The sequence below is a fragment of the Pongo pygmaeus genome, chromosome 1, assembly GCF_028885625.2.
Source record: "Pongo pygmaeus isolate AG05252 chromosome 1, NHGRI_mPonPyg2-v2.0_pri, whole genome shotgun sequence".
In the NCBI taxonomy this organism is placed as follows: domain Eukaryota; kingdom Metazoa; phylum Chordata; class Mammalia; order Primates; family Hominidae; genus Pongo; species Pongo pygmaeus.
Genome location: NC_072373.2, coordinates 229,882,887 through 229,909,610, shown reverse-complemented (window position 1 = coordinate 229,909,610; position 26,724 = coordinate 229,882,887). Strand labels below are relative to the sequence as shown.

At 62.8% G+C, this 26,724-nt stretch overlaps 4 protein-coding genes across 8 annotated transcripts; 2 read left to right on the top strand and 2 right to left on the bottom strand.

Annotated features, from left to right (window-relative positions):
• Positions 1 to 3,756: 3,756 nt before the first annotated feature.
• TNFRSF4 (TNF receptor superfamily member 4) lies at positions 3,757 to 6,712 on the bottom strand. Of its 2 annotated transcripts, XM_054445626.2 has the most exons (7): positions 6,542 to 6,712; positions 6,160 to 6,282; positions 5,530 to 5,631; positions 5,176 to 5,242; positions 4,360 to 4,556; positions 4,122 to 4,250; positions 3,757 to 4,040 (listed from the first exon to the last, which is right to left on the bottom strand). In XM_054445626.2, the coding sequence occupies exons 1-7, from the start codon at positions 6,684 to 6,686 to the stop codon at positions 3,970 to 3,972; spliced, it is 834 nt and encodes a 277-aa protein (XP_054301601.1). In that variant the 5' UTR covers positions 6,687 to 6,712; the 3' UTR covers positions 3,757 to 3,969. The 2 variants fall into 2 exon arrangements, with proteins under 2 accessions (XP_054301601.1, XP_054301590.1); XM_054445615.2 differs by having other exon boundaries at positions 3,924 to 4,250.
• On the top strand, positions 4,545 to 9,519 carry LOC129010905 (uncharacterized). Of its 3 annotated transcripts, none has more exons than XR_008493091.2 (3): positions 4,545 to 6,053; positions 6,180 to 7,681; positions 8,245 to 9,519. XR_008493091.2 is itself a non-coding variant. In XM_054445555.2 (2 exons), the coding sequence occupies exons 1-2, from the start codon at positions 7,100 to 7,102 to the stop codon at positions 8,895 to 8,897; spliced, it is 939 nt and encodes a 312-aa protein (XP_054301530.1). In that variant the 5' UTR covers positions 6,685 to 7,099; the 3' UTR covers positions 8,898 to 9,503. The 3 variants fall into 3 exon arrangements, 1 of the variants encoding a protein (XP_054301530.1); XR_010125556.1 differs by lacking the exon at positions 8,245 to 9,519 and having other exon boundaries at positions 6,180 to 6,708; positions 6,892 to 7,698; XM_054445555.2 differs by lacking the exon at positions 4,545 to 6,053 and having other exon boundaries at positions 6,685 to 7,385; positions 8,245 to 9,503.
• SDF4 (stromal cell derived factor 4) lies at positions 9,471 to 24,809 on the bottom strand. 2 transcript variants are annotated; one of them, XM_054445536.1, is made up of 7 exons: positions 24,501 to 24,809; positions 21,085 to 21,569; positions 16,496 to 16,632; positions 15,908 to 16,021; positions 11,406 to 11,564; positions 11,094 to 11,269; positions 9,471 to 10,259 (listed from the first exon to the last, which is right to left on the bottom strand). In XM_054445536.1, the coding sequence occupies exons 2-7, from the start codon at positions 21,408 to 21,410 to the stop codon at positions 10,083 to 10,085; spliced, it is 1,089 nt and encodes a 362-aa protein (XP_054301511.1). In that variant the 5' UTR covers positions 21,411 to 21,569; positions 24,501 to 24,809; the 3' UTR covers positions 9,471 to 10,082. The 2 variants fall into 2 exon arrangements, with proteins under 2 accessions (XP_054301511.1, XP_054301520.1); XM_054445545.2 differs by having other exon boundaries at positions 9,471 to 10,440; positions 24,501 to 24,682.
• A 58-nt stretch (positions 24,810 to 24,867) lies between these two features.
• Positions 24,868 to 26,350, top strand: B3GALT6 (beta-1,3-galactosyltransferase 6). Its single transcript, XM_054455104.1, has one exon. It carries the CDS (start codon positions 24,909 to 24,911, stop codon positions 25,896 to 25,898), a length of 990 nt encoding a protein of 329 aa, XP_054311079.1. The 5' UTR covers positions 24,868 to 24,908; the 3' UTR covers positions 25,899 to 26,350.
• Positions 26,351 to 26,724: the final 374 nt, after the last annotated feature.

Here is a 26,724-nt window from a genome sequence, read left to right as displayed (position 1 = left end):
GACTCTCAGAAGGAAAGGGGTGGGGCCCGCTGGGCCTGGGGGCCTTTGAGAGGCCTGGAGATCTTCAGCCCCTAGGTGGGAGGGGGTCTGGGCCCCTGGATAGAAAAAGGTGCCATCAGTGGCTCACGCCTGTAATCCCCAGCATTTTGGGAGGCCAAGGTGGGCCTCGGATCACCTGAGGTCAGGGGTTCGAGACCAGCCTGACCAACATGGAGAAACCCCATCTCTACTAAAAATACAAAAAAAATGAGCCAGGCGTGGTGGTGCATGCCTGTAATCCCAGCTACTCGGGAGGCTGAGGCAGGAGAATTGCTTGAACCGGAGAGGCAGAGGTTGCGGTGAGCCGAGATGGCGCCATTGCACTCCAGCCTGGGGGACAAGAGCAAAACTCTGTCCCCCCCCAAAACAAAACAAACAAAAAAAAGGCGCCATCAGACCCGGACGCCAGGCGAAGGTGCTCAGGGAGGAGACCCGGGGCAGGCTCTGCACCAGCACGAGCTCACCCCCAATCCTGGTGAGCACCAGTAGACGGCAGCCCGAGAAGATGCCATGCGTCCCCTGTAAGTAACACTCGTCAGTCACACCGCTGCACTCCAGCCTGGGTGACAGAGCAAGACTCCATCACAAAAAATAAAGAAAGAATGCTCATCAGATCACACGGTGTGAGTCATCCGTCTAGAGGCAGGGACAGAGTTAAAGGGGCGAGCAGTTTATGGCGCCAAGTGGGAGGTGGCCAGCGGGCAGAGGAGCCCCTCCCCGCCGCCCCGTGGCGCAGCTGACACTTGGAACAGCCCGAGCAGCTCGCCACACAGGGTGGTCCCCAGAGGGGCTGCAGGGGTGTGACGTCCACCCTCCCATCCCTCTCTCCGCAGAAAGCCCCTCCCCGGCTCCCCGTGACTCCTATCCTTGGGCTGCGAAGCTGGAGGTGACTTGTTCATCTTATTTTCCGGTATTTTGTGAGCACCTCACCAGTGACACAAATGACGAGGCGTTCACACAGCAGAGCAGCCCACGGGCCAGGTGAGGTACAGCCCTTGCGTGCGTCCAAAAGGGCAGCTGTGGGGCCCCAGGGGGAGGGTGCAGATGGGCACCGAGCCAGAGCTCAGGCAGGGCCTGGGGCACAGATGGCACAGAAGTTGCCAGCAGAGATGGCGTCAGGCGAGGGGGCGGGGAGGGTGAGCACCGAGACCAAGAGGAGGTGGCCCCGTGTCTATCTGGGGTTGCGGCAGGGGGTCCTGCTGGGGAGTAAGTCCCACAGGGCCTGGGGGGTGCTGTGTCCAGAGGGGAGGAGACAGGAAGCGATGGGTGTGGGCCCCAGGTTTGGGGAGGAGGCCCGTTTCCCACAGCCTTTGACCTGCCGGCCACACGGGATCTGGCCGCTCCAGTCCTGGCCACCTGACCCCTTCCTCCACCCACCCGCCATCCTGTCTGCAGGCCTGGCCTCGCCTGCCCCACAGGGCGGGGGCGGGGGCCTCTCAGAGGCGTGGCCCCAACCCTGTGCAGGGTCTGCAGGCTGAACCGTGTGCAGGAACCCGGGGAACTCAGTGAAGGTGCTGGGTGGGGGACTGGATGGCCTCTGACTTCCCTGTGCTGCGGGGGGAGGCTTGTGGTTGGCAGAGAGTGGGTGGAAGATAGAGGTTTGAGGAGAGAGAGACACGGGGGAGAAAACCAGCTGCAGAGGCAGGAGGGGTCCAGGGCAGCCCGAGGCCAGAGATGGGCGTCTTCCTTACAGCCACCTGTGGTCCCGGCACCTTGGGCTGCTGTGAGTGGCGCCTGGCGCTCCCAATGTGCACCCCCGAGGCCGGTTCCCCACTTCCAGGACACCGGCGGGGGCGAGCCATCCGCCAGGCACAGGAGGCCTGGACAGCCGTGAGCAGCGCGCACTGTTAGAGGACGCAGGGAGAGGGAAGGCTGGCCCAGGGACGCTGTGTGTGGCAGCAGGTGCAGCTGCGGGGCTGGGCCACACCAGCCACGGTGGCCGGAGCGTCCAGGCCGTGCCAGGCCCTCAGCAAAACCTTCCATGAGGCTTCATGTGTTTCTTCTTAAGTAATTTTTTTAAATTTCATTTTATTTTTTTTTTCAGTCACGTCTCACTGCAGCCTCCATCTCTTGGACTCAAGTGATCCTCCCGCCTCAGCCTCCCAAGTAGCCGGGACCACCAGCATGCACCACCACACCCGGCTGATTTTTTCTATTTTTCATAGAAAAAGGGTCTTGCCATGTTACCCAGGCAGGTCTCAAACTCCTGAGCTCAGACAATCATCTCGCCTCAGCCTCCCAAAGTGCTGGGATTCTAGGCATGAGCCACCGTGACCGGCCTCAGCTGTGTGTTCTTGCTCATGAGTGCAGTGAGGGCCAGGCGTGGTGGCTCACACCTGGAATCCCAGCACTCCAGGGAGCCGAGGCAGGTGGATCACTTGAGGTCAGGAGTTCAAGACCAGCTTAGCCAACGTGGTGAAACCCTGTCTCTAATAAAATACAAAAATTAGCCAGGTGTGCTGTTGGGTGCCTGTAGTCCCAACTACTTGGGAGGATGAGGCAGCCGAATTGCTTGAACCCGGGAGGCAGAGGTTGGTAAGCTGAGATCATGCCACTGCACTCCAGCCTGGGTGACAGAGCAAGACTCCGGCAAAAAAAAAAAAGAAAGAAAAAAGCGCAGTGAGACGTCTTAGCCCTCGGGAGTGTTTCACTTCAGCCCCTGACGTCTGTTAAGCACAACGGTGGCAAACAGGCACCTCCACCTCCCGAGGGACACAGACGTTGCTTGGACGCCTGGGGTGTCTTCCCTGCGGGAAGCCTGCAGGGCTGCTCCCGCCTTGTTCCCGAGCTGTGGCCTCGGGCGTGACTGGCGCTCAGGGGAGCAGGCTCTGTGCTGCTCGAAGGATACCCCACTCCCAGACACCAGCTTGAGAGGATTCCCGCGTGGCCGGGGACGGCTCCGGGGCCTTGGGAGCATCTCTGGACACCCGTGGTGTGAGCCAGGGAGCTGGGAGCTCATCTGAACACGCCAGCACTCGCGCATCCACGCTGCTGGTGGACGCCTGGGTTTCTCCACTGTGGGGCCATGTTACATGAAGTCGTTGTGGACATTCTCGTTCAGATCCCAGGACTCTTGGTGGCGGGGTAAGTGCGCAGGAGTGGGACGGCCGGGGCCCAGGGTGGACAGAAGGTTGGCTCAAGCAGAAACTGTGGTTTCCAAGGTGACTGTCCCCCTGGACACCTATGGCAGGGACATAGGGGCCGTGTGGGCCCTTGCAGGGACTCCTCGGGGTGCTCAGGGGCCCTGGGACCCCCTCCCAGGTGCAGCAGGGGGTGGGCGTAGGTGTGGAGGGGAAGAGGAGCAGGTCTCTACACTCCTTCTCCAAGGACACAGAGCCCCAGGGGTCAGCCACTCCCAAGCTCCTTGGGCGACCTGGGGCTCAGGGGCCGGCGGCCTTTGTCAGCGCCTGGCCAGGAACCTCCACCCCAGGCGGCCTTGGGCCTGAGCTTTCTCAATCACTCTCCCCGCTCCCCACTCAATCTGGAACTTGCACCCAGGGACCAACCTCCAGGGTCCCATTTGACCCTGCTACCCTCTACCTCCACCCTGGCCCAAGACCCTCCAGCCAGAGGCGGGCACGGCCCAAGCCTCCCAAGACCCTCTCCAGCCAGAGGCGGGCACGGCCCAAGCCTCCCAAGACCCTCTCCAGCCAGAGGCGGGCACGGCCCAAGCCTCCATGCCACAGGTGTGCAGCCCACAGTGCTGATCAGAGACTCCCATCTGCCAAGGTTTTTATTGTGGTCCCGCGGGGCAGGAGGTATGCATGGCATACGTAAGCAGAGAGCCGGAGGCAGCCAGTGGCACCTAGAACGGCGCAGAGTTGGCCCAGGAGCGTGGCGGGGCGGGCGGCCTGCACCTGCCCTGCTCGCCCAGCAGACCCTCCGGGCTCCAGCCTGGCGGGGCCCAGCGTCCACCTTGGTGGGCCCAGGTCAGATCTTGGCCAGGGTGGAGTGGGCGTCGGCCTGCTCCTCTTGGATGGGGGTCCGGAAACTGCCTCCCCCTGGGGAGGAAAAAAGAAGGAGAGATTGGTGGGTGGGCCTCACCCACCAGGAGCAGTGCGGCGGGGCCACGAGGCACTCACCAGGGGGCTTGTGGGCATCGGGGGGCAGCTTCTGGTCCCTCCGGAGCAGGTACAGGGCCAGCAGGATGGCCAGGGGGCCCAGCAGCCCCAGCACCAGGCCCAGGCCCAGGATGGCGGCAACCGCACGGCCTGCAGGAAAGGGTCTGCTGGGTGGGGTCCACAGGAGGGGACCCCATGCCGCCCTCCCCTCCTCCTATTTGGGTTGGGGGCCCCGCTGGGCTGGGCCAGGCGCCCTTACCCCCGGGGACCTCCACAGGCCGGGTGGAGGGTCCCTGTGAGGTTCTGGGCCAGGCTTCAGTGGGCTGGACAGTGGTGGGCCTGGCCGGGGGGCCGTGGGTCTCCTGGGGCTGCATGGCCGGGGGTTCCCTGTCCTCACAGATGGCGTCCGAGCTATTGCTGGCCGGCTGCAGGGTGCGCTTCCCGGCCAAGGTGCAGCTGTGGGGGAACACGGGGTGTTGCTCAGGCCAGAAACCCCCTGGGACCCGGGAGATGCAGTGGGGATAACAGGGTCCGCGCTGGCCAGCCACAGGCAGCGTCTACCACAGACACCAGGCCAGTGGCAGCCAAGGACGCTGCCCAGCGCCACGGGTCCCCCACAGGGGCCTCCAAGGCCACACACCCTTCTCCCACATCTACACCACCTACCGGCACCTCCCTGTCGTGTGCCCCCAGGGCCTCCCAGCTGCAGAGGGTGAGGGTCCCACACACCCAGCTCCACCCACAGGGACAGGCTGCCCCCAGACAGCAGCTTCCTGCTCCCCAACCAGGTCCAGCCACACAGCCAGGGCCCCAGAGCCACCAGCACCTCCCCTTCCCCCAAAACTGCCCCCACCCCTCCGCCCCTCCCAGCTCCCACCAGCCCCTCCACCCCACCTGCCCCTCCCAGCTCCCCAGCTCCTCTGCCCTCCTAACCCACCCCCCCAGCCCCTCCCAGCCCTTCCCAGCTCCCCAGCTCCTCCGCCCTCCTAACCACCCCCAGCCCCTCCCAGCCCCTGGCCCCTCTGCCCCTCCCAGCCCCTCCCAGCCCCTCCCAGCCCCTGGCCAGGCCCCTCACTTGGTCCAGGGCTTGCAGGCCTGGTTGTCGCCCGGGGAGAAGTGCCCTGGAGGGCAGGGGGCACAGTCTGCAACAAAGATAGGGTGGTCAGGGGCTGCCCACAGGCCCCGGGTGCTGGGGATATGGGGCAGAGCCTGTGGGGCAGGCACTTGCCCCCCATGGCCGGGTGGTGGGTTTGGCTTCTGGAAGCCCTCTCTGCCCACATCCCACCCGTGGGCCCTGACCCGGGAGCTTGGTCTTGAGGATGCCAGAGGAGGCACCGGTGGGGCCAGGTCCCTGCGGCCCACGGCCCATCTGCGTCACAGACAGCCGCTATGCACACCCCCAACCGCCGGCCGCAGCCACCGAGCTCACCAACTCCAGGCTTGTAGCTGTCCAGGGGCTGGGTGCCCGCCCGGCAGCGGCAGACCGTGTCCTGTGTGGCCGTGCACGGCTGCTTCCGCTCACTCCCACTTCCTGAGCAGGGGCCGGATGGGGGGGTGGTCAGGTGGGGGCTGTGGACAGGGTCCTCAGGAAGGGTGGACACTGGAGGACAGGTTGGCCTCCCCACCACACAGAGGGCCAGCAGCCCCCGAGACTCCTGGGCCCTCCCTTCCTGGCCACAACCTGGGGCTGGTCCTGTAGCAGCCCCAGCCACCCTTCCCTACCCCTCCACCGCCTCCAGCTGCCAGCCCCGCCTGCGGCAGGGTCTCCATGGCCTAACCCCTCAGCCTCACTGCTCAGGCCAGCAAGGCCAGGCCACATGGCCAGCATGGTCTCCCCGAGTCCACGTGGCCTGGGCCGAGTCTGGGCCCCTGGAAGGAGAGGGGGTGCCCCTGGGAGACGCCTCAGCTCCTCGAAGGACCCCAGTGGCGGAGCAGACCCCGCTGTGGTTTGAGGTTCGTTTCTGCGGCTGTGGGGGCCCCATGCTGCTGCGTGGGAATGTGGGTGGCAGGCTGCCGCCCCCCGTGCTGGGTGGGGCTGTGGGGCCAGGTGGGAGCTCACTGAGGTTACACCACGTGCAGGGCTTGCACGGCTTGGAGCTGACCACGTCGTTGTAGAAGCCCGGCCCGCACGGACGGCACACTGTGTTCTGGGAGCGGCTGCAGCGGCTCATCATCCCGTTGCCTGCAGCAGAGGCCGGCGTCAGGCAGCAGTCAGGCCCCAGGCTCGCGCCCGTGGACCCCCCACGCGGCTCCTCTGCTTGGCCGGCGTCAGGCAGCAGTCAGGCCCCAGGCTCGCGCCCGTGGACCCCCCACGCGGCTCCTCTGCTTGGCCGGCCCCTCGCCCGCCCCCTCCCCAGGACCAGCCTCCTGGCTGGCCCATCCCTGCCCCAGCCCCTAGTCCCTGGAGTGCCCGTGTGTGGCGACCCCTCCTGAGGCCTCACCTGGCCTGCACTCGTGGCAGCACCGGTCGTTGCTGGGGTAGGTGTCCCCGACACAGTGGAGCCCCGTCGCGGTGCTCAGCCCCAGGCCCAGGAGGAGCAGAGCCGCACACGGCCCCCGGCCCAGCCGCCGAGCCCCCACGCACATCCTCGTCTCTGCTGTCGCCACGGTCTGGGTTTTCCTTGCGGGGTGTGGCTATAAGGACTGTGGAGGAGGGGAGGGGAGAGGGGAGGAGGGCAGAGGAGGCGGGAGGAGGAAGGTGGCAGGCCGGAGACCCTGGTTATGGGCTGGGCACAAAGGCGGGGTCTGGGCAGCATTGGCTTATTCTGCCTTCTGACCTCTTCTGCCCAAGACCACCGTGTTCAGACCCCAGGGCACAGTAGGGCCTGGCCTGCGGCTCGACCCTCAGCAAAAAGGTCCATGGAGCACGTGGGTAAACTGAGGCAGCACTGAGTCAGGAGAGGCAACTCTTCAGTCTGGACCTTCAGGGCTGTGGCACTGCTGGAGCATGGTCCCCCTTGTATGCCCAAGACTAGCTCTGAGCAGCAGTGACCACAACCATGGTAAGACAAGACACCCGTGGCCAGGCGCTGTGGCTCACGCCTGTAATCCCAGCACTTTGGGAGGCCAAGGCGGGTAGATCACCGGAGGTCAGGAGTTCAAGACCAGTCTGGCCAACATGGCGAAATCCCATCTCTACTAAAACTACAAAAATTATTCAGGCGTGGTGGCTGGCGCCTGTAATCCCAGCTAGTCGGGAGGCTGAGGTAGCAGAATCACTTGAACCCGGGAGACAGAGATTGCAAAGCAGAGATCGCGCCACTGCACTCCAGCCTGGGCGACAGAGTGAGACTCCATCTCAAAAAAAAAAAAAAAAAGACACCCGTGACCAGGGCCCACACTGAGTGTGCCTGAGCACGGCAGGTGTCTGTGGCTGAACTGTGCCCCTTAAATTCCTGTGTGGAAGCCCTAACCCCCATGTGGCAGTGTTTGAAGACAGGCCTCTGGGGAGGTGGTGAGGGTGGGTCCTGGATGGCCTGGCACACACGGGCACGCAGGCAGGTTTCCGCCTTCTATGCAAACAGCTCTCAGGTTCCAGGGTTGCGCAGAGGACGCGAACTGCCCGGAGAGCTGGGGAGCAGGTGCGGGGCTGGGGGCTCCCTGGGCCCCTTCTGCACCTTTCAAGTAACTGTGACCAGCCTGTGATTATCCAAAAGTTCATTTTTGAAGTTGCAAGTGGAGAGGGGCCTCTAGGAACAGAGCAGCAGGGAAGGGGCTGGAAATCCCCTCCTCCCAGGAGCACAGGAAACAGCTGCCTGCCCTCGGCCCACCCATGGGGAAATTCCCAGCCATGGAGGCCGCTGGGCCTGGAGGGGGAGGGAGTGGAGGGAGAGGCCACCTGCCCTCTGACTGAGGGTCCCTAAGTTGGTCACCCTCCCCACACCCCCACAAGTAGAGAGGATCCTGGAAGGGCTCAGAGCATCCCAGATAGTGTGTGTACCTGCATGTGCACACCCCAACCCAGGTGGGCAGAGGAGGAAAGTTCTGGCATTTTCTGGAAGGTTCCACCCAGCGTTCACAAGGGTTTCCCACTGACAGTGAGAAAAAGCTTACATTTGCAATTGGTTCTTTGGAGGTTCAGGTGAACTGGGCGTCTTGGGCAACACTGCTCTCCTGGGGCCTAAGTGGCCACATCTGCCCACAGGTACAGTGAGTGGGGCCCGTGCACCATGGAGAGGGCACCCCCAGTGCATTGCTGGCACCTGCAGTGGCCCCAGGATGGGGCATGGCCCTTCCTGTTTGAAGCTGCCCAGGAAGCTCAGGTCTCCTTGTCCTGGGCTTAAGGTCACAGGTCCAGGGAAGCCCCGCTGTATCCATGGAACCGGGTGTGGAGTGGCCACAGGAGGCTGGACACTGACCCAGAGCTCAGGACTCCCAAGGTCGGCAAGGCAGCCTGCAGCTCAAACCACATCCCCAGGGGCTGGGCTCCCCACTCCACACAGTGGTGTCACGGGCAGCACAGAGCAGCCCGTGAGTGGCCGCTGCTCCTCTAGTACCAGAGTGGAGCTGGCCAGGGCCTCTGAAGGGCCAGGTGCCACCACATACCCAGCTGTCCCCCCGCCGTCGTGTCCAGCACAGCATGGCCTCAGCTCACACCTCCCACCTCTGGGTGCAGGGCCCTCAGCACAGGGTGTCGAATGCTGCTACGGCTATGATGGTCCCTGGCTGTGGCCTGGGGGCCACGGATGGGGAAAGGCAGAGTCCAGGCCACCGAAGGTTGGCTCCAGGGAATTACAGCACCTTAGAACAGGGCATGGGACCGTCCTCCCACCACCTGCCCTGGCCGTGGCTCTGTGAATCTTGTTTGCCTGGGAACCAGCCCAGGTGCCAACCCGCCCTCTTGGCCCCACAGGGGCCCCTGGGCAGGTGGGCTCAGGGCGGAGGCCAGTCACATGGGCACCGCAGGCAGACTGAGAAGGACACACTCCTGGCTTCCCTGAGCTCCCACTGGGAGAGCCAGGACACAGCCTGGGCCCCCACACGCCACAGAGCAGGACCCCCACCAGCCGTCCTAAGACACCCCATTCTCTGCCCCATCTGGGGCTAGGCCTGCCCCACTGCACCCAAAGACCTTGCCATCCTCCACCCAAAACTCCCCCAGGCGGCTCTGGCTCCTGCCTTAAATGTCCAAACCTCAAACTCAGTGGACACGTCTGCTGCCCCCTGGACCCCTACTCACAAACGCAGCGCTGCCCTCCGTCCTCCCAGAGCCCCTGCCCATTGCCACCTGCCAGGAGAATCACCTCGAACCGGCCATGACCTCCAACCCTCCACGTGACCCAGCGCCAGCCTCCAGCGCTCCAGTGGAAACTGTAACCACAAATGTAGCACGCTGGTGTTGTGTTTTGTTTCACACCCAAAGAATGAAGCTGACCGAAAAAGGCAACTATATTTAAAGTAAATTAATGTGATTCTTGTCACAACAAATATTTGCATTTTCTCGGCGGCAGCTGCGGGACCTGGGTGGCTCCGACACGCCAGGCCCGGGAAGGACCCGGCACCCTCCGCTGAACTTCCTGGCTACTCATTTCCAGCGAAGTTTAATCTATTTTTAATAATCGTTCAGTTTTCAAGGAAATGGAGGAGCTGTTATTTCCCACGGAGCGGGGGCCCTGGGAGGGGCCGGGCCCAGAGGTTCCGGCCGCGATGCCGTCAGCGCCTTCGGCAAAGTGACTGAAGCGAGATTTCGTTCTCAGAAGTGAGATGCAGCGATTTCGAGGGACCAGGGAGGAGGCGGCGCCGCGGAGCCACAGCCCAGCCCCGCGCCCCGGCGGCATCACAGCCGAAGCCTCGCCGGGGTGCGCGCTGCAGAGGGGACGCGCCGCTCATCAACTGGGGCAGCCGCGGTCCGTCGGCCGGTGGCGGGCGACAGGGAGGAGGTGGGGTCCGGGACAGCCACGGAGGGACAGCCACGGAGCCCGGAGTCACCCGCGGGGCCGCCCTGGTGGGGCGTGGGGGGCGGCGCGGGGCGCGGCCGGGCGCTCAAAACTCCTCGTGCACGCTGCGCGCGTAGTCCACCAGCTTGCTGCCCGTGAAGAACTCGCTGTACTTGAGCACCTCCTCGGGCTCCAGGTGGTGGTTCTGGTTCTCGTCCGCGACGGCGATCATCTGCTTGGCCTCGTTCAGGGCGTTGTACTCGTTCATGGGGTCCATGTAGCTCTGCGGGCGAGCGGGGCACAGGTCAGCGTCCGCCTTTCCCCTTCCCAGCGCCGGCCCGCCCGGGAGGCCCTCCAGGCTCCGCTCAGGGGAGGAGCAGCTGGGCCCGAGCTCCGCGGACATCCGCGCGAAGTGGCTCTTTATTTAAGGTGCCTGTTGGCTGCAGCGGGAGTGTGGGCACGTCCTGGAAGGTTCCCGAAGGGAGGCGGCATCAATGAAAACACAGGGCAGGGAGAAGCCAGGGGCCCTGGAAGGCCTGCCCGGGGCCGGCAGGGGTAATGGGGCACAGGGGCTACACAGACCTGGACCCCAGTTCTGAAGGATCCCTAACCTGGGCCCGGCCCACTGGCTGTCGCCAGGAATCACAGGAGTCTACATAAAAACAAGATGACTCACTCAGCAGTGGGAGAAAAACAAGCCTACACATGATACCAGTGAAAACGCTTCAGAGGAAGGTGGTAAATTCCAGCCATGTGGCACAGGCTGCCCCACCCACCGGCACCTGCTGGGCCTTGGACCTGCCTCCAAGCTGGGCCCAGCATGAGCTTCCCCTTGTGGTCCCGTTAAAAAGGGGCTGTGAGAACCCTGACGCCTCCGCAAGGGGCTGAGGATGGAGCCAGGCCAGGCCCGCCCATCTCTGATCCGTCTGAACCTAAACGCCAACAACGGCCATGCAGCCTGGTGGACACCGCTGAGCACACGCCCCAGTGACCAGCCCAGGCAGAGCCTCAGGCCGGACACCAGCACGGCTTCCTGTCTCAGGTCCAGATCCACCGGCCCCTCCCCCCACGGCGCCTCGCAGGGCCGGCTCCGGGACGCAGCTGCGCCAGGGCTCACCTCCAGCTCCTCTGCGGTCACGATCCCGTCATGGTTGGAGTCAATGAGCTCCTCAAACTCCTTTTTTCTGTCTTTCACCCAGTTGTCGTCAATGTCCTGGCCCTGCTGGTTCTCCACGGTGCCCACGGGCAGGGAGATGAACTCGGGCAGAGAGAGTTGCTTGTCACCGTCCTGGTCTGAGAGACAGAAATGGGTCAGCCCAAACCCAGGCTGGGGCTCCCGCAGGACCTGCCCCGACCTCCTGACGATGCCCGGCCCCTGCCAGTCGGTCCCCGGGCCCTGGCGTGCCGGCCAGGCTGGACCCAGCCTCACCCAGGTCCCGGACGATCTCCTTCACCATGAACCTGAGCATTCCCCGGCTATGCTCGGGGTGCAGGAACGATAGGAACTCCTCCTCCGTCAGCAGCAGGTCTGCGGGGGGGCTGTCCGCCTGGTACCAGCGGTCCTTCAAGTTCTCCAGGACTTCCTGTGCTGAGAGGGGTGCAGCCTGTGGGCATCGAGGCAGACACACGCCGGCACGCAAATCCAGAAAGTTCTGAGAGGTGCTGCCTGAACTCGAGGGACACAGCCACCCACAAAACCAGGGCCCCACCCTCCAGGATTCACACGTCCCCAGAACATGGCCCAGCCCCCAAGACACAGCCTGGACCCCCGCCAAGACATAACCCAGAGCCTCCCACAGGCCTGATCCCCAAAGGCATAGCTTGGACCCCCCACACAGCCCAGACTCCCCAAGACAGCCTGGACCTCCCCCCCGCCCCAGACCCCCCAAAACATGGACTCCCCACAGACACAGCCCAGACCCCCAGGACATGGCCTGGACCCCCCACACAGCCCAGACCCCTCAAGACATGATCCAGAACCTCCCCATGGCCCAGACCCCCCCAGGACACAGCTCAGAGCCCCTCATGCCTGGGACCCCTCAGGATGGGCCCGGGCCCCACCCCCCACACCCGCCCCTCTGGAGGAGCGGAATCACCCTGAAGGCTGACGTGCGCGTGGTGCCGCGGGGCAAAGGACTCACTGCCCTTTTCCATTTCCTTCGCGTGTGACGTCACAGAGAGGAAAACACAGTTTCTAGAAATGACTGAGACTGGGGCTGAGCAGAGCTTCCCAGGAACCCTCCCGGCCGGGACGCGGCACTGCCTCTGGGTGTGTGGCCCCCGCTCTCCTGACGGGCCCTCACCCCGAGGTCCCCACACATCCCAAGGGACCCACGCCACCCTCGGTCTCCAGGGCAGAAACACCACTTCCTGCCCCATCTTGAGGCTCACTGCAGTCAGTGGCCAAGTCCAGTGCTGAGGCCCATGCTCAGCCCCCTGCACGTGAGGCCCGACTCTGCCCTGGCCGAAGCCCCTGCCACAAGCCCAGCAGCCTCTGGGGCGGTCACCGCGGGAGGATGAGGCCCAGTTGCCGTCCCATCTTATCGCTTTCTGAACAACCTCCATCTACATGACCGGTTCACTTAAAGGAAGACAGGAGTGACGGGGCTGTGAGGCCTGGGGCACCCCTCCCTGTCTGCTCCACCGCAGCTCCTGGGATGGATGGACGGGGCCGAACTGAGACCCACCCAGGAGAGGCACAGACGCCCCAGCCAGGCCGGCCGAGAGATGCTTTCTCCAGCACAGGATTCTCACAGCCACCGCCCAGCCCCAGCACCAACCTCAGGCTGGTGGAGAAGCCTTGAGTCCCAGTCCCTCCCCACTAGCCGGGTCTCTGCTGTTAGTGAAGGATCTGGAGGAGAGACCCTCCCGGATCAGGGAGGGTCAACGACTGCTGCCCCTGTGAGAAGACGACGCAGACCCAGAGAGAGGCAGCGATGGAGGCGGGGGAAGGGGGTGATGCCCGCCTGCCACGCCTTCACCGCAGTCCCCAGAATCAGGTCTGCGGCGCGCGGACAGCAGCCCCAGGACTCACGCGGTGGCCGTCACAGGAGCCATGCAGGGAGGGGTCGGAGGTCGCAGGAGCGACGCCTGCCAGCGCTTCCCAGGCCCCCCGTCCAGGACCCGGCAGCTGCTCTTCCTGAGCCAGAAACCAAATACCCGAAGGGGTCGGGGGGTCCTAGGCACCCTGAGGTCGGGGAGGCCAAGACGGATCGGACGCGGTTGGGCAGGGAACGGCACCTCAGCACGCATGGGGACCCCCAAAGCGCAGAGTGAATTCTAAATACACCTCTGCTGAGCCCCAAAGGTAGACGGAGGCTTCACAGAAATGTCACAGAGCTCTAGGTCCAGGTGGGACATGTCCTGGGCAGAAAAGATCCAAATAAAGTGGCACCAAGGAAAGACAGACACAATCAGAGTTGGGGCGCGGGCACGGGCAAGGGCCTCCTGCCCCTGCACATCGCCAACAGGCTGGACCAATGGGACGAAGGTTAAAGGCGCAGTCAGGACAGCAGGGAACGCGAGACCTAGGGGGGAGGCACAAACCATGTGTGGTGAGGAAAACGTAAACCACTCTTTTGGAAAGGAAATAATAACGTCCACTTTGGCCAGGCACTGGGGCTTGTGCCTGTAATCCCGGCATGCTGGGAGGCTGCGGCAGGCAGATCCCTTTAGCCCAGGAGTTCAAGACCAGCCTGGGCAACACAGGGAGATCCTCTTAGTTTTAGTTTTTTTAATGTCCAATTTGTAGGATTTAGAACGGACAGGACCAAACTCCAGATGAGAGTACATGAACTGGGAAAAGAGCAGGCAGAGCCAACAGGCTCAAAAGTCTCCACGTCATTCTAGAAGATCCAGGCCAGGCACAGGGGCTCATGCCTGCAACCCCAGGATGGGGAGAGGCCGAGGTAGGCGGGTCACTCACGTCTGCAATCCCAGGACGGGGGGCGGCCAAGCAGGTCACTTGAACCCTCTGAAATCCCAAGAGTTTCAGACCTACCTAGGCAACATGGGGAGACCTTGCGTCTATAAAATATGTATTTTTGAATCAGCTGGGCATGGTGGCACACACTGGTGGTCCCAGTTACTCAGGAGGCCGCCCCCCATGGGGGCTGGTCACATGATATGGGCCGTTCCTGGCAAGAACGTATCTTACACCTTTATTTTTTTTATTCTCCAAGGAGGATAGATTCAGCCCAGGATGTGGAGACTACAAGTGAGCTGAGATCGCACCACTGCACTCCAGCCTGGGCAACAGTGAGACCCTCACTCTTAAACAATTAAAAATTAAAAATTAAAAAAAGAAAGAGATTAAGACTAGGCGCAGTGGCTCACGCCTGTAATCCCAGCACTTTGGGAGGCTGCGGTAGGCGGATCACTTAAGTCCAAGAGTTTGAGACCAACCTGGCCAACACAGCAAAATCTAACCGTACAAAAAATACAAAAATTAGCCAGGCGTGGTTATGGCGCCTGTGGTCCCAGCTACCTGGGAGGCTGAGGTAGGAGGATCGCCTGAGCCCTGGAAGGTGCGGCTGCAGGGAGCCGAGACTGCACCACTGCTCTGCAGGTTGGGTAGCAGAGTGAGACCGTCTCATGAAAAAACAAAGAAGAGGTGGTTTGCCTTGAGACTCTGGTGAGGAAATGTGTGTTACCGATAAGTTGAACAGGCACAAAAAATAAAGGTGTAAGATATGCCCAGCCTGCCCGGAGCAGCCCCGTATCACGTGACCAGCCCCGTGGGTGACACGGGCGCCCTGCAGGGCAGCAGAGACACCACCCCAGGAAGCCGAGCAGCGACGGAACAGGCGACTCCGCACATTCTCCTCAAAGTCCCGAACCAGACAACGGGCACGACCGGGAAGGACACACGGAGCCCAGGGTGGCAGCAACGCCACAGTGCCCGCTCAGCTGTGCCTCACAACTGGGCCAGCAGGGGCCTCCACCTGGACGGCTCTCCCAGACCTGGCCCTGTGCGGGGTGGCCTGGCTCTCCCCTCACCTGGCCTTAGCCCAGGTGCCGGGCCCCACCCAGCCCCACCCTCTTCACGCAGAGGCACCAGCTTGGACCCACCCAGGGCTGAGGCTGCCCTGCGGGCCAACGGCCACACCCCAGACCCAAGGAAGAGCCTCTCCCTGGGACCTGACCGCTCTCTGGCGACCACCTGACGGCGACACAGATGTCTCCAGCAGACCCAGACCCCAGGGCCAGGCCCTCAGGTACAGGCCGTGCCCTCTCCCTGGGAAACTCTGCCTCACGTGGCCTTCAGAGTATGGGGCAGGCCCCACCCCAGACTCCCAGCCTCAGATTCTCTGCAGGACCTAACTGAGTAACGGCCGTGAAGGTGCCGTGACCAGCAGAGCTGAAAGCTGCCCGGGCACAGCTCGCACGCTCCCCACCGGACTCCTGGGTGGCGCCTAGGTCAGCAATGGCTTCACCCACTTCCCTCCTGACAGCCACCACCACCCAGGTTGGGCCATACTGTCAGGATGAACACGTGTGCGCGTGCGCATACAATGGGCGTGAGGGCGCACTCACCTGCATGTACTCACGAGTGCACACGAACGGCTACCTGGATGTACTCACAAGCACACGCACAGTGCACTTGTACACACGACACGCACACGCACAGTGCACTCGTACACACGACACACACACGCACCGCATGTGCTCACGAGCACACGCACAGCGCACTCGTACACACGACACGCACACGCACCGCCTGTGTTCACGAGCACACGCACAGTGCACTCGTACATGACACAGGCACACACTCACCCACAGGTACTCACGAGCACACGCACGGTGCACTCATACGACACGCACACACACGTACTCACGAGCACACACGCACGGCACACTCATGTACACACAACACACGCACGCACACCGGGATGCCTGAGACCGGTGGCGGGAGCCTGGCTGAGCACTCACTTTCCTCGTCCACTTTGAGTTCCTCGTTGAGCCTGATGGCATCAGCAACCTCCTTCTCGCTATGGCCTTTACTCGCCAAAAACTTCACCTTATACTCGTCCCAGGACACGTGGCCTGGAAGAGTAGATCACACCTGTCAGGGCGTCTGATACTGAGCTGAACTTCCTTCTCAATGGAGATGGGGTCTTGCTCTGCTGCCCAGGCTGGAGGCGGCAGGATGCCAGTGTCTGGAGCCCCAGGGCCCCGGCCAGCACCCCACACCCGTTTCCTCACCTGTGAGGCCAGCTGGCAATGTCTGTACCTCGGGGCCACCAAGAGGCATAGGCACCACCAGATGAAGGCCCCAAAGTCCTAAGAGGCGCCCTCCATGGGCCACGCCCAGTGCTTGGCACACACGCCTTTGTCACCAAGATTCTGGCATCATGAACCCAGCTTCCGTGCACCCCACCACACCGCGGGGTCTCTGGCTGACACTTCCCCACCGCCCGTCCCTCAGACAGGGCCTGTCTGCCCTCCAGCCACCAGGCAAGGCCCATGGCCCCGCCCTCCCCGCCCACTGCCCCACCCGCGCCGGCCAGGCCACAGTACCGTCCCCGTCAGGGTCCACCGCGCGGAAGTGTGTCTTGCTCTCCTCCATGGCCTCCTGGAAGTGCTCAGCCGTCTTCTCCATGATCCAGCGCTGCATCTCCTTGGCACTGATCTTCCGGTCAGTGTTCACATCCACCCTGCAAGACAGCAAATGGGCAGGTGGCCGTCAGACTGGGCCCCCAGGACCCCGAACAGCCAGATGGATGCCGCCGGCCCAGGACTCCATGGCAGCGTGAACCTGCCACCAACAGCGACAGGCTCCACCGGGCAATGCAAAAAGCGTCTGGGACGTGGGGCTTGTGGGGCACGGGGCCACGCAAGAGACGCTGGGGAAGGTGGGTGCCACAGTCCCCTCCCCAGGGAGACACATGGACCCTCCCCCTCCATCACACAGAATCACCACCAGACCCCACTCTCCAACCACAGCTTCCAAAAGTCACACTCTTCACGTTTTATTTTATTTTTTGAGACAGAGTCTCGCTCTGTCGCCCAGGCTGGAGTGCAGTGGCGCAATCTTGGCTCAGTGCAACATCCGCCTCCCGGGTTCAAGCGATTCTCCTGCCTCAGCCTCCTGATTAGCTGGGATTACAGGGGCGCACCACCACGCCTGGCTAATTTTTGTATTTTTAATAGAAATAAGGTTTCACCATGTTGGGCAGGCTAGTCTCAAACTCCTGACCTCAAATGATCCACCCACCTCAGCCTCCCAATGTGCTAGGATTACAGGTGTGGCCACTGGGCCTGGCCCATGTTTTATTTTAGATGCTTCAGGGATGGCTACACAAAAACCTTCATATAGGCAGGACGCAGCGGCCACACCTATAATCCCAGCACATTGGGAGGCTAAGACAGGTGGATCACTTGAGCCCAGGAGTTCAAGACCAGCCTGGGCAACACAGGGAGACCCCACCTCTACAAAAAACAATTACGAAAATTCACCGGGCGCGGTGGCGTGCACCTGTGGTTTCAGCTACTCAAGAGGCTGAGGTGGGAGGCCTGCCTGAACCTGGAACGTGGAGGTTGCAGTGAACTGTGATCACACCACTGAACTCTAGCCTGGGCGGCACAGTGAGACCCTGACTCAAGACAAAACAAAACCCTTCATATAAATGTAAAGTTGTGAGATTTAGGAAGAAGACCATGTGAGGACTTAACATTGTGTGCAAGGATGGAAGAGACCACAGACTTGGGGGACAGGGACACAGATTGGGGACATGGGGCCAGCGCAGGCCAGGTCAGGAGGCCACAGGCCCCAGGACAGGTCACTCCCGTCCCAGCTTCAGAGCTCGGCTTCACCATCATGTCTTCGTGGAAGCCACAGGCTCCCGCCCCTGCTGCGGCCGCCCGTGTCCCGAGCTCACCTGTTGGAAACTTAACCCCCAGGGCAACAGCGCTGGGAGGCACGGCTTCCAAAGGTGCGAGGTCTCGAGACCCCGGCTGCTGCATTGGCCAGAGGCATCCCCGAGAGTGAGGTGCCCTGGCCCCTTGCCTCTATGCTCTGCTCAGGGGCAGCCGCGGCCACGTTATGAGGTGGCAAGCAGGCCCTCGTCAGGCAGGTGTGGCCTCTGGGACCTGGGCCAGGCAAGCTTCGACGGTGCACACACCGCAGGCACAGCTCAGAGGCACTGGGCAGAGATCCTCACGGAAGGCGGCCAGGCCGCCGCTCACACGCACCCCTCCCTCAGCAGCCGTGGCAGCCCAGAGGTGGACGGGCCTGAGAGGCACCCTCAGCTCCACAGTCCTCAAAACACACTGGCTGGGGAGGGGACTGCCCGGGTGGCCATGTGACAGGTGGGGCACCTGGGGGGCCTCACGTGGACAGCAGCATCCTCAACTGCTCCGGCCACGCTCCACACATGCCACAGACACGGGCCACACATGCCACACACTCCACACGCACCACACACTACACACATGCCACAGACACGGGCCACATGCTCCACACACTCCACACACACCACACATGCCACAGACACGGACCACACGCTCCACACACGACACACGCTCCACACGTGCCACAGACACGGACCACACGCGCCACACACCACACGCACCCCACGCTCCACACAACTCCACACGCTCCACACGCACCACAGACACAGGCACACACGAGGCAGAGCAAAAAGCAAAAAGGTGGAAAGAAACCACATGGTGCAGGATTCCAGTCAAGATGTTGGCAAGGAGTCACTCATCCAAATTCAGGTGCCTGAAGACACAGCTGCAGGGCGGTGCAGGTATATGGAGCTGGCAGGCCCACACGCAAGCGCACAGGCCAGTACCCGCGTGTACACAGCACACACACATGAACAGGGTTGGCAAAACACAAATGTGACTGGGCTGGTGCACACGCATGTTATCAAGCTCTGGCTCCTGAGAGAACAAGGGCAAGACGCCCAGTGCCCAGACCCTGGCTTCCAGCTCCAGCCACAGGAGCCAGGGCTTCCTGGAAAGGCGGCAGCTATTGCGCTGGGGTAGGTGGCACGGAGGCGAGCCCAGAGCATCTCACAGTGCCAAGAAGCGGGAAGGAAAGCCTGGAGCATCTCATGGTGCCGGGAAGCGGGAAGGAAGTGAAGCTCAAAAGCCCCTACGACAGGGCACCTCCCCTCTGGGTGCTGTTTGCAGAAACCCTCAACCCTGTACAGTCAGAAGGAAACATGGCACCTCCCCTCTGGGTGCTCCTTCCAGAAACCCGCAACCCTTATAGTCAGGAGAAAACACATCCCACAAGCCCAAACTGAGGGACATCCTAAAACCTCCTACCCAGCCCTCCTCAGAACTGTTACATCCTCACAAAAACATGAGAGTCTGAGATGCCGTCCCAGCCCAGAGGAGACAGAGGAGACAGGACAGCTTAGTGAACGTGGGTCCTGGAGGGACGGGGCCCTACGCAGGAGGGCGAGAAGGGACCCACGTGCTGGGAAGGGAAGTCTAAACACCCACAGCGGCTGCTGTCGCCGCTCGGTGCAGCAGTCAGGGAGACCCGGAGACCTGCTGTCACTTCCCACTCCCCATGCCTACCTCCTCAAGCAAGACGACTTGGGGTTTCATTACAGGCACCAAAAAGAAACCCCGGTCCAGCTGGAGACGAACCGAGCAGAAGCCTCAACTCCCCTCTCCCAGGCGTGTAGCCCACCCCTAGCACCGGCCGAGCAGGGACGGGGACCCTTCCCCTGTGACGCCGCGAGCCAGGCCTTCGTGAGCTCAGGGGTGGTGAACCTGACAGGCCCCAGGGAGCACCAGCGGCCTCTTCGTGGGTTGGTCAGGTCACCACCAAGTGAACTCAGGCCGCGCAAGGACCCCCGAACCATGCCATCTGAGGAGAGGTGCAAGGGGACACCACATCTGGCGCCCAGGTCCTCCAGCTGGCACTGTGCCTCCGTCCCACCAGCTCACCTGTGCTCGGCCCGAAAGCCTGGATCCTCAGGGCCCTCCCGCCTGGCCCTCAGCCCAAGGGCCCTGGGACAGCCAGACCAGTCCTCACACCTTTCTTACCTGCTCCTGCAGCCCAGGACCCCAGCCCTGCCCAACCCCCTTGCTCACCAACTTTGCCACCTGCCCCTCTGCACTGGCCCTGAAGCACCAGGCCCTGCAGGAAGGCAAGCTCGTGGCCAGGCCCTGCGGCGGAAGCTGCCTCCTTGTGCCCAGGTCCCGCAGGTCCCAGGAGGCCCAGGGTGTTCTCTCACCTGCACCCTGGCTCCCTGCCCGGCACCCTGGCTGGCCTGGAGGACTCACGGGCACGCCCTGACCCTGCTCTGCCTCCAGGAGTGAGGCCAGCGCTGAGTGCAAGTGGGTTCCAGGGCCACACCGCAGGGCACCCTGGCCGTGCCGTAAGGAGTAAGGCGCCCGTGCAGGACCTGGCTCCTTGTGGGTGAGTGGTCAGGTTGACCCATCTTGGACCCCTCACACCAGGCTCCCGAGACTCAGGGATAGGGTCGGGGGAGAAAGCTCGGCACTAGGCACAGAGGCAGCAAGAGGGTCTCGGGACTCGGCAGGGCGGGGGCAGTGACGGCCAAGGATGGGCCACTGACAGCACAGCTCTGCTCCCGACCAGGCCAGCAAAAGCAGCCAACCCCACACACCCCTAGCCCGCGTGTGACACGCTGCCCGTGTGTGACAGGGACCCCAAACACACAGGATAGAGGGCGTGTCAGGAGGAGCCCAGAGCTCCCTGTACCAGCTCTCCAGCCACCCGTGGCAGCCCCTCACTCCTCAGCCAGGCCTCGTCCAACTGGTGCTGCAGCCTGCGGAGGCTGCCCGTGGCCGGCGTCTGCCCCTCAGCATGGAGGACGCTGACCACTGCAGTGCCGCGTGGGCTCCTCTAGGCTATCCTAGGGACGGCCACACAGGCCCACTCTGGCCCTCTGAGCCCCCGGCGGACCCAGGGCATTCAAGGAGCGGCTCTGGGCTGCCAGCGCAGGCCTCGGCGCAAACACAGCAGGCTGGAAGTGGCGCTGATCACCGGCACACCTTCTCATCCTGGCAGGTCCCGACACAGGGCCGGGCGCCCCCCGCGGCGCAAAGCCAGGACAGGAACACATGGGCGAGCGCACGCGGGCAGCCCCCCAGTCTGGGCACACGGTGGCACCTACTTGGAAAAGATGACCATCAGCTTCCTCCGGCTCCGCCGCGGCTCCGCGTCCTCATCAAAGCCACCCAGGTCCTTGCCTAGGAAGACCTCCTGGTGGAAGCCCCGATTGAGGTGCCCGTCCATCTCCAGCTTCACCCCGTTCAGGTGGTCTGGGGGCAGGATCTCACTCTCCTCCCTGTGGGCTGCTCTCTCTCGAGTGGACGAGTGGTTGGCAGGCCGTGCAGACGCGTCCATCAGAAGGACCGCCCCCAGGAGCCAGAGGCAGCACGGAGCCAGGCCAACGAGGGGACCCCACCTGGACGCCATCGCCACCCAGGGCCAGACCATGGGGCAGGCTGCAGGGTGTGGGCCAGGTGCTGGGAGGGGCAGGGGCAGGGGCAGGGGCAGAGGAGGAAGTGAGGTCCCGGCTCCAATCCAAGCCCCAGGCACCACGGAGAGCTCTGTGTCCCCAGGACGGCCACAGGATGGGGACAAGCAGCTCACGGTCTGCAGAGAAACACAGACACATCATTAGCAAGACTCAGCAAGGACTTCCCCAAGCACGTCTATCGTGCAACATGAAACACATCCTTGATTCACAGGATCCAGACCAGGTATTGTTTTCTCCAGACCACACGTGGCACTGTTTTCTCTAGACGACATGTAGCATTGTGTTTCCCCAGACCACACGTGGCATTGTGTTTTCTCCGGACCACACGTGGCATTGTTTTCTCCGGACCACATGTGGCATTGTTTTCTCCAGACCACACATGGTGTATTTTTCTTTATTTTTAGAAACAGGGTCTTGCTCTGTCACCCAGGCTGGAGTGCAGCAGCGACCACAGCTCACCATGACCATGAACTCCTGGGCTCAGGTGATGTTCTCAGCCACCGGAGCAACGGCGACCACAGGCACGCACCGCCACGCCCAGCTAATTTATTTTTATTTTATTTTTTGTAGAGACGGGTCTCGCTGTATTGCCCAGGCTGATCTCAAACTCCTGGCTTCAAGCGATCCTCTTGCCTCAGCCTCCCAAGGTGCTGGGATTACAGGCGTGAGCCACTGTGCCTGGTCTTTTTTTTACAGACACTGAGTTTTCAGCCCTGTCTCTCCGTCTTTCCAGCTCTCTCTCGAGCTGTCAGCACCTCCAGGTGCTAACCTGTCCCCGTCACCCAACACCTGCAGCACAGCCATCCTGTGGGTCCCGGCTCTGTCCCTCCTGGCATCATGCCACTGACCCGTGGGGTTAAGGTCACTCTCCAGACCCTGACTTGAACGTTCTTGAGACCTATGACCTTGGCTAAGTCATGTGGTCTCCCCGGCCTGAGCTTCTCACTAAGAAACAGGAGGCTCCCCCTCTCCCCCCGACTGACCAGGCTTTGCGAAGACAGCCAACCCTAAGTGCAGAGGGCGTCAGAGCCTGGTCCCAGCAAACACACAACTCCCACACACAGATGTGCACACACACATCCACACTCATGAGTGCACATATTACACACACGTGCCCTTGCCCATACTCGCGTGCGAACGCCGAAGCCGGGGAGCCCAGAAGTCTGTCCTGGCGTCCGAGGCGTGGCCAGTCCTGGTGGGAAGCAGGGGCTCACAGGGCCTCATGCCTCACGTATCCCAAAGGGAACTCGGGGTCCTTCCCACCCACGAGCCTGCTCCTTTCACAGTCTGCCCTTCCGGGAAACACCTGCGGGTCCTTTCGGGTGCCGCTGAGGCCCCGCCATGTCACAGCTGTTCCCTGAACACACACGGACTGAGACTCCTGTTCTGTGGCCGTCTTACTCAGCTTCACTGTCCTGGCACCTGCCACTCTGTCTGCACACAGTAGGCGCTCAACGAATGCTACCTTGGGTAATATTAAACGGAGAAATGCTGCCTGCAGGTACCAAGAAACGCCAGTGGGGCCGCCATGAAAGTGGTCCTGAAGTCAGTGCAGTCTCCGCCACAAACCAAGAGGGGTACAAGCCTGGGGTCCCCCAAGGAAGGAAACCCCGGGTGAGGGGCTCATGTCTGATTTTTTTTTTCCAAGACAGAGTCTCACTCTGTCGCCCAGGCTGGAGTGCGGTGGTGCAGTCTCGGCTCACTGCAACCTCCACCTCCCAGGTTCAAGTGATTCTCCTGCCTCGGCCTCTCAGTTAGCTGGGATTATAGACACCCGCCTCCACGCTCCACTAATTTCTGTATTTTTAGTAGAGATGGGGTTTCGCCATGTTGGCCAGGCTGGTCTCCAACTCCTGACCTCAAGTGATCCTCGTGCCTCTGCCTCCCAAAGTGCTGGGACTATAGGCACGAGCCATGCACCCGGCCTGATTTTCTGAACATGGCTGAGGGCTTTTCCCTCCCCTAGTGGTGGCATAATTCTATTCCTGTCGTTCCAGCTCGCCTGGCCAGGGGAGAATCCTGGGTAAGAACCAAGACACCTCCTCCTGGTGCTGACTCCACTAACTACAGTTGTAAAACACACGCTGTGTGCAAAAAGACTGTACTTTGTTCCTAGAGAAAACAAAGCTAGTTTTTGGTTCTACTTATCTTGATGAGTTACACGGTCTACTTGAGGAAGGAGGATCGTGAGACCAGTCTGGGCAACACAGTGAGACTGCGTCTCTTTAAAAAACAAGAACAAAGAGATGAGGCCCTGTCTCGAAAAAGGGGGAATAAAAAGTAACCCAAAAATAACTATAAATATCAGGAGTCCATCAAGTGGCGCTTCCTCTCCTTGCTTCACAGTATTCATCACGGTGAGCGAAGCTCGTAGCACAGCGGAGCCGGCCGGTCCCACCGGAATGGGGTTTCGACTTCGCCATCCCCTAGAAGCTCAGTTCCCAGCAAGGAGTCGACACACCCTTGCGAAACGGACGTGGGAAACAGCTTAGGCAGAGACGCTATTTCTTTGCCATCCCTGGGCTTCAGCTCTGGTGGAGCGAGGCTATTTCTGACAGTTAACAACACACAAGGTTAGATTCTAAAAGCTCAACAGGGTTCATAACACCGCCCCTGAGCCAGACGTCAAGGGCTCCACACAGCCGACTTCACATCTCCAAATCCTACTAACTGGGGATGAGGGTCCACGCGATTCAGAAGCGGAAGCGGAGGCGCAGGGAAGCGGGGCAGCTTGTCCAAGGTCGCCTCGCCGATAAACGCGAGTCCAACCAGACCCCTTGGGCCTCCGTTTCGCGGTGGCATTCGTAGGTTTTGGCCAATAGAAGACCAGACGTGCCGGCGGCCGGGGAGGCCCGCGTCGTCGGCCCGTCCCTGCCCCCGGGAGCCCCGGTGGCGGCGGAGTCTCGCCAGGGCTCGAGGCCGAGCGGACGGACGATGCCCCAGCCCAGGGCGGGAGGCGGCGGCGGCCTCCAGACCCGCCCTCGCCGTCCGGCCGGCGTACACTTGGCCCCGCGGCCTGCAGCGGCCGCCCCGGGCCCCTCACTCACCGGCCTGCCTCCCCGCGCCCGGGATACGAGGACCAGAGCGAAGCACCCGTGACGCCGCCAACGGGCCCGGATCAGGCCACTGCCATCTTTCTTGCGGGCGGGGGCGGTGCGAACGAGCGCGACCTCACTGAGGGGACGCCGGCGCCACCATCTCTCCTCCGGGCGGAAGCGGTCGCGGGGCCGCTCCGAGGTTGACCAATGAGAAGGGTGCCCGAGGCCACGTGACGGCCGCTCCTGGCACCGCCGCGGCCGCTGATTGGCCGCCGGCCTCCGACCGCCCCCGGGCTCCGCGTCTGCGGAAGGCCCCGGCGCGCTCCCGGGAGCGCCGTGCGCACGCGCACCGCCCCGAGCCGCCGGCGCCTGCGCCCTCGCGCGTCCGGCCTGGGCCGCCGGCCCGGCGCGGGCGCCATGAAGCTGCTGCGGCGCGCGTGGCGGCGGCGGGCGGCGCTAGGCCTGGGCGCGCTGGCGCTGTGCGGGGCGGCGCTGCTCTACCTGGCGCGCTGCGCGGACAAGCCCGGGGGCCCCAGGGCGGTGTCGGGCCGCAGCCCGCCTTCCCCCGCGCCCGCGCGCGCCGCCGCCTTCCTGGCCGTGCTGGTGGCCAGCGCGCCCCGCGCCGCCGAGCGCCGCAGCGTGATCCGCAGCACGTGGCTTGCGCGGCGCGGGGCCCCGGGCGACGTGTGGGCGCGCTTCGCCGTGGGCACGGCCGGCCTGGGCGCGGAGGAGCGGCGCGCCCTGGAGCGGGAGCAGGCGCGGCACGGGGACCTGCTGCTGCTGCCCGCGCTGCGCGACGCCTACGAAAACCTCACAGCCAAGGTGTTGGCCATGCTGGCCTGGCTGGACGAGCACGTGGCCTTCGAGTTCGTGCTCAAGGCGGACGACGACTCCTTCGCGCGGCTGGACGCGCTGCTGGCGGAGCTGAGCGCCCGCGACCCCGCGCGCCGCCGCCGCCTCTACTGGGGCTTCTTCTCGGGCCGCGGCCGCGTCAAGCCGGGGGGGCGCTGGCGCGAGGCCGCCTGGCAACTCTGCGACTACTACCTGCCCTACGCGCTGGGCGGCGGCTACGTGCTCTCAGCCGACCTGGTGCGCTACCTGCGCCTCAGCCGCGACTACCTGCGCGCCTGGCACAGCGAGGACGTGTCTCTGGGCGCCTGGCTGGCGCCGGTGGACGTGCAGCGGGAGCACGACCCGCGCTTCGACACCGAGTACCGGTCCCGCGGCTGCAGCAACCAGTACCTGGTGACGCACAAGCAGAGCCTGGAGGACATGCTGGAGAAGCACGCGACGCTGGCGCGCGAGGGCCGCCTGTGCAAGCGCGAGGTGCAGCTGCGCCTGTCCTACGTGTACGACTGGTCCGCGCCGCCCTCGCAGTGCTGCCAGAGAAGGGAGGGCATCCCCTGAGCCGCCGCGGCCCGGCCCTCCGGGGCACCCGCTTCACCCGGCGGCGCCTTGGGGCAGGTGCCGAGCGGGCGCACCACGCTCGGGCCCCAAGGCCCCCGTCCCGCGGCCACGGCTGTGGTCGCTGCGTCCCGGCCTGCGTTTGGGAGACCCCTGGGGGTTGCCGGGGCAGCGCGCCGTGTCCGGGTGGAGGTTCCCGTTCCTGGACCTCAGCGAGCCTGAGCCGGGCCCGGCCGCACGCTGACCCCCGTGCTGTCCCCGACCGGCTCACGGGGCTGGGCTCCGATCTTCCGTGTCTCTTATCAGTGGCGTTTCTCATGTATGCGTCTCAGATCTAACGTGGTTTCACATCAGTTCGCTTTCATGGGATTTTGGTCTCTGTCCAGTGACTTCGTGGTAAATGTAACACAGTGTTTGCTTGTGACTTATTTATAAATATTGTAAGTTTGTGTCGATGTGAGTTTAAGTTGGCAATATGCAGGTCTCGGTTTTTTACATGATTTAAGGAAAGAGTTTTATGTCAGAACTTGGTGCCTGTACCGTCAACCCCGCTGCTGCCCGTGTTTAAACGCAGGAGAACTTTAAAACTGGCCAGTATCTTTTCAGTGTACACGTCATTGAACCCATTGTTTCTTTCTGAAGAGACTTTCCTTTCAAGGCTTCCCGTGGGTCCGCACCACACAGGGCCGGTGCTGCTTTATTTCAGACTCCGCTCCAGGTTCCAGGAATCCGAACCCCGGAGTGCTGACGCGGTTCCCCAAATTCCGCCTTAAGAAAACAGGACCAGCCGGCACCAGGCCCGCCTCTCACGTACCTTAACACACATCCT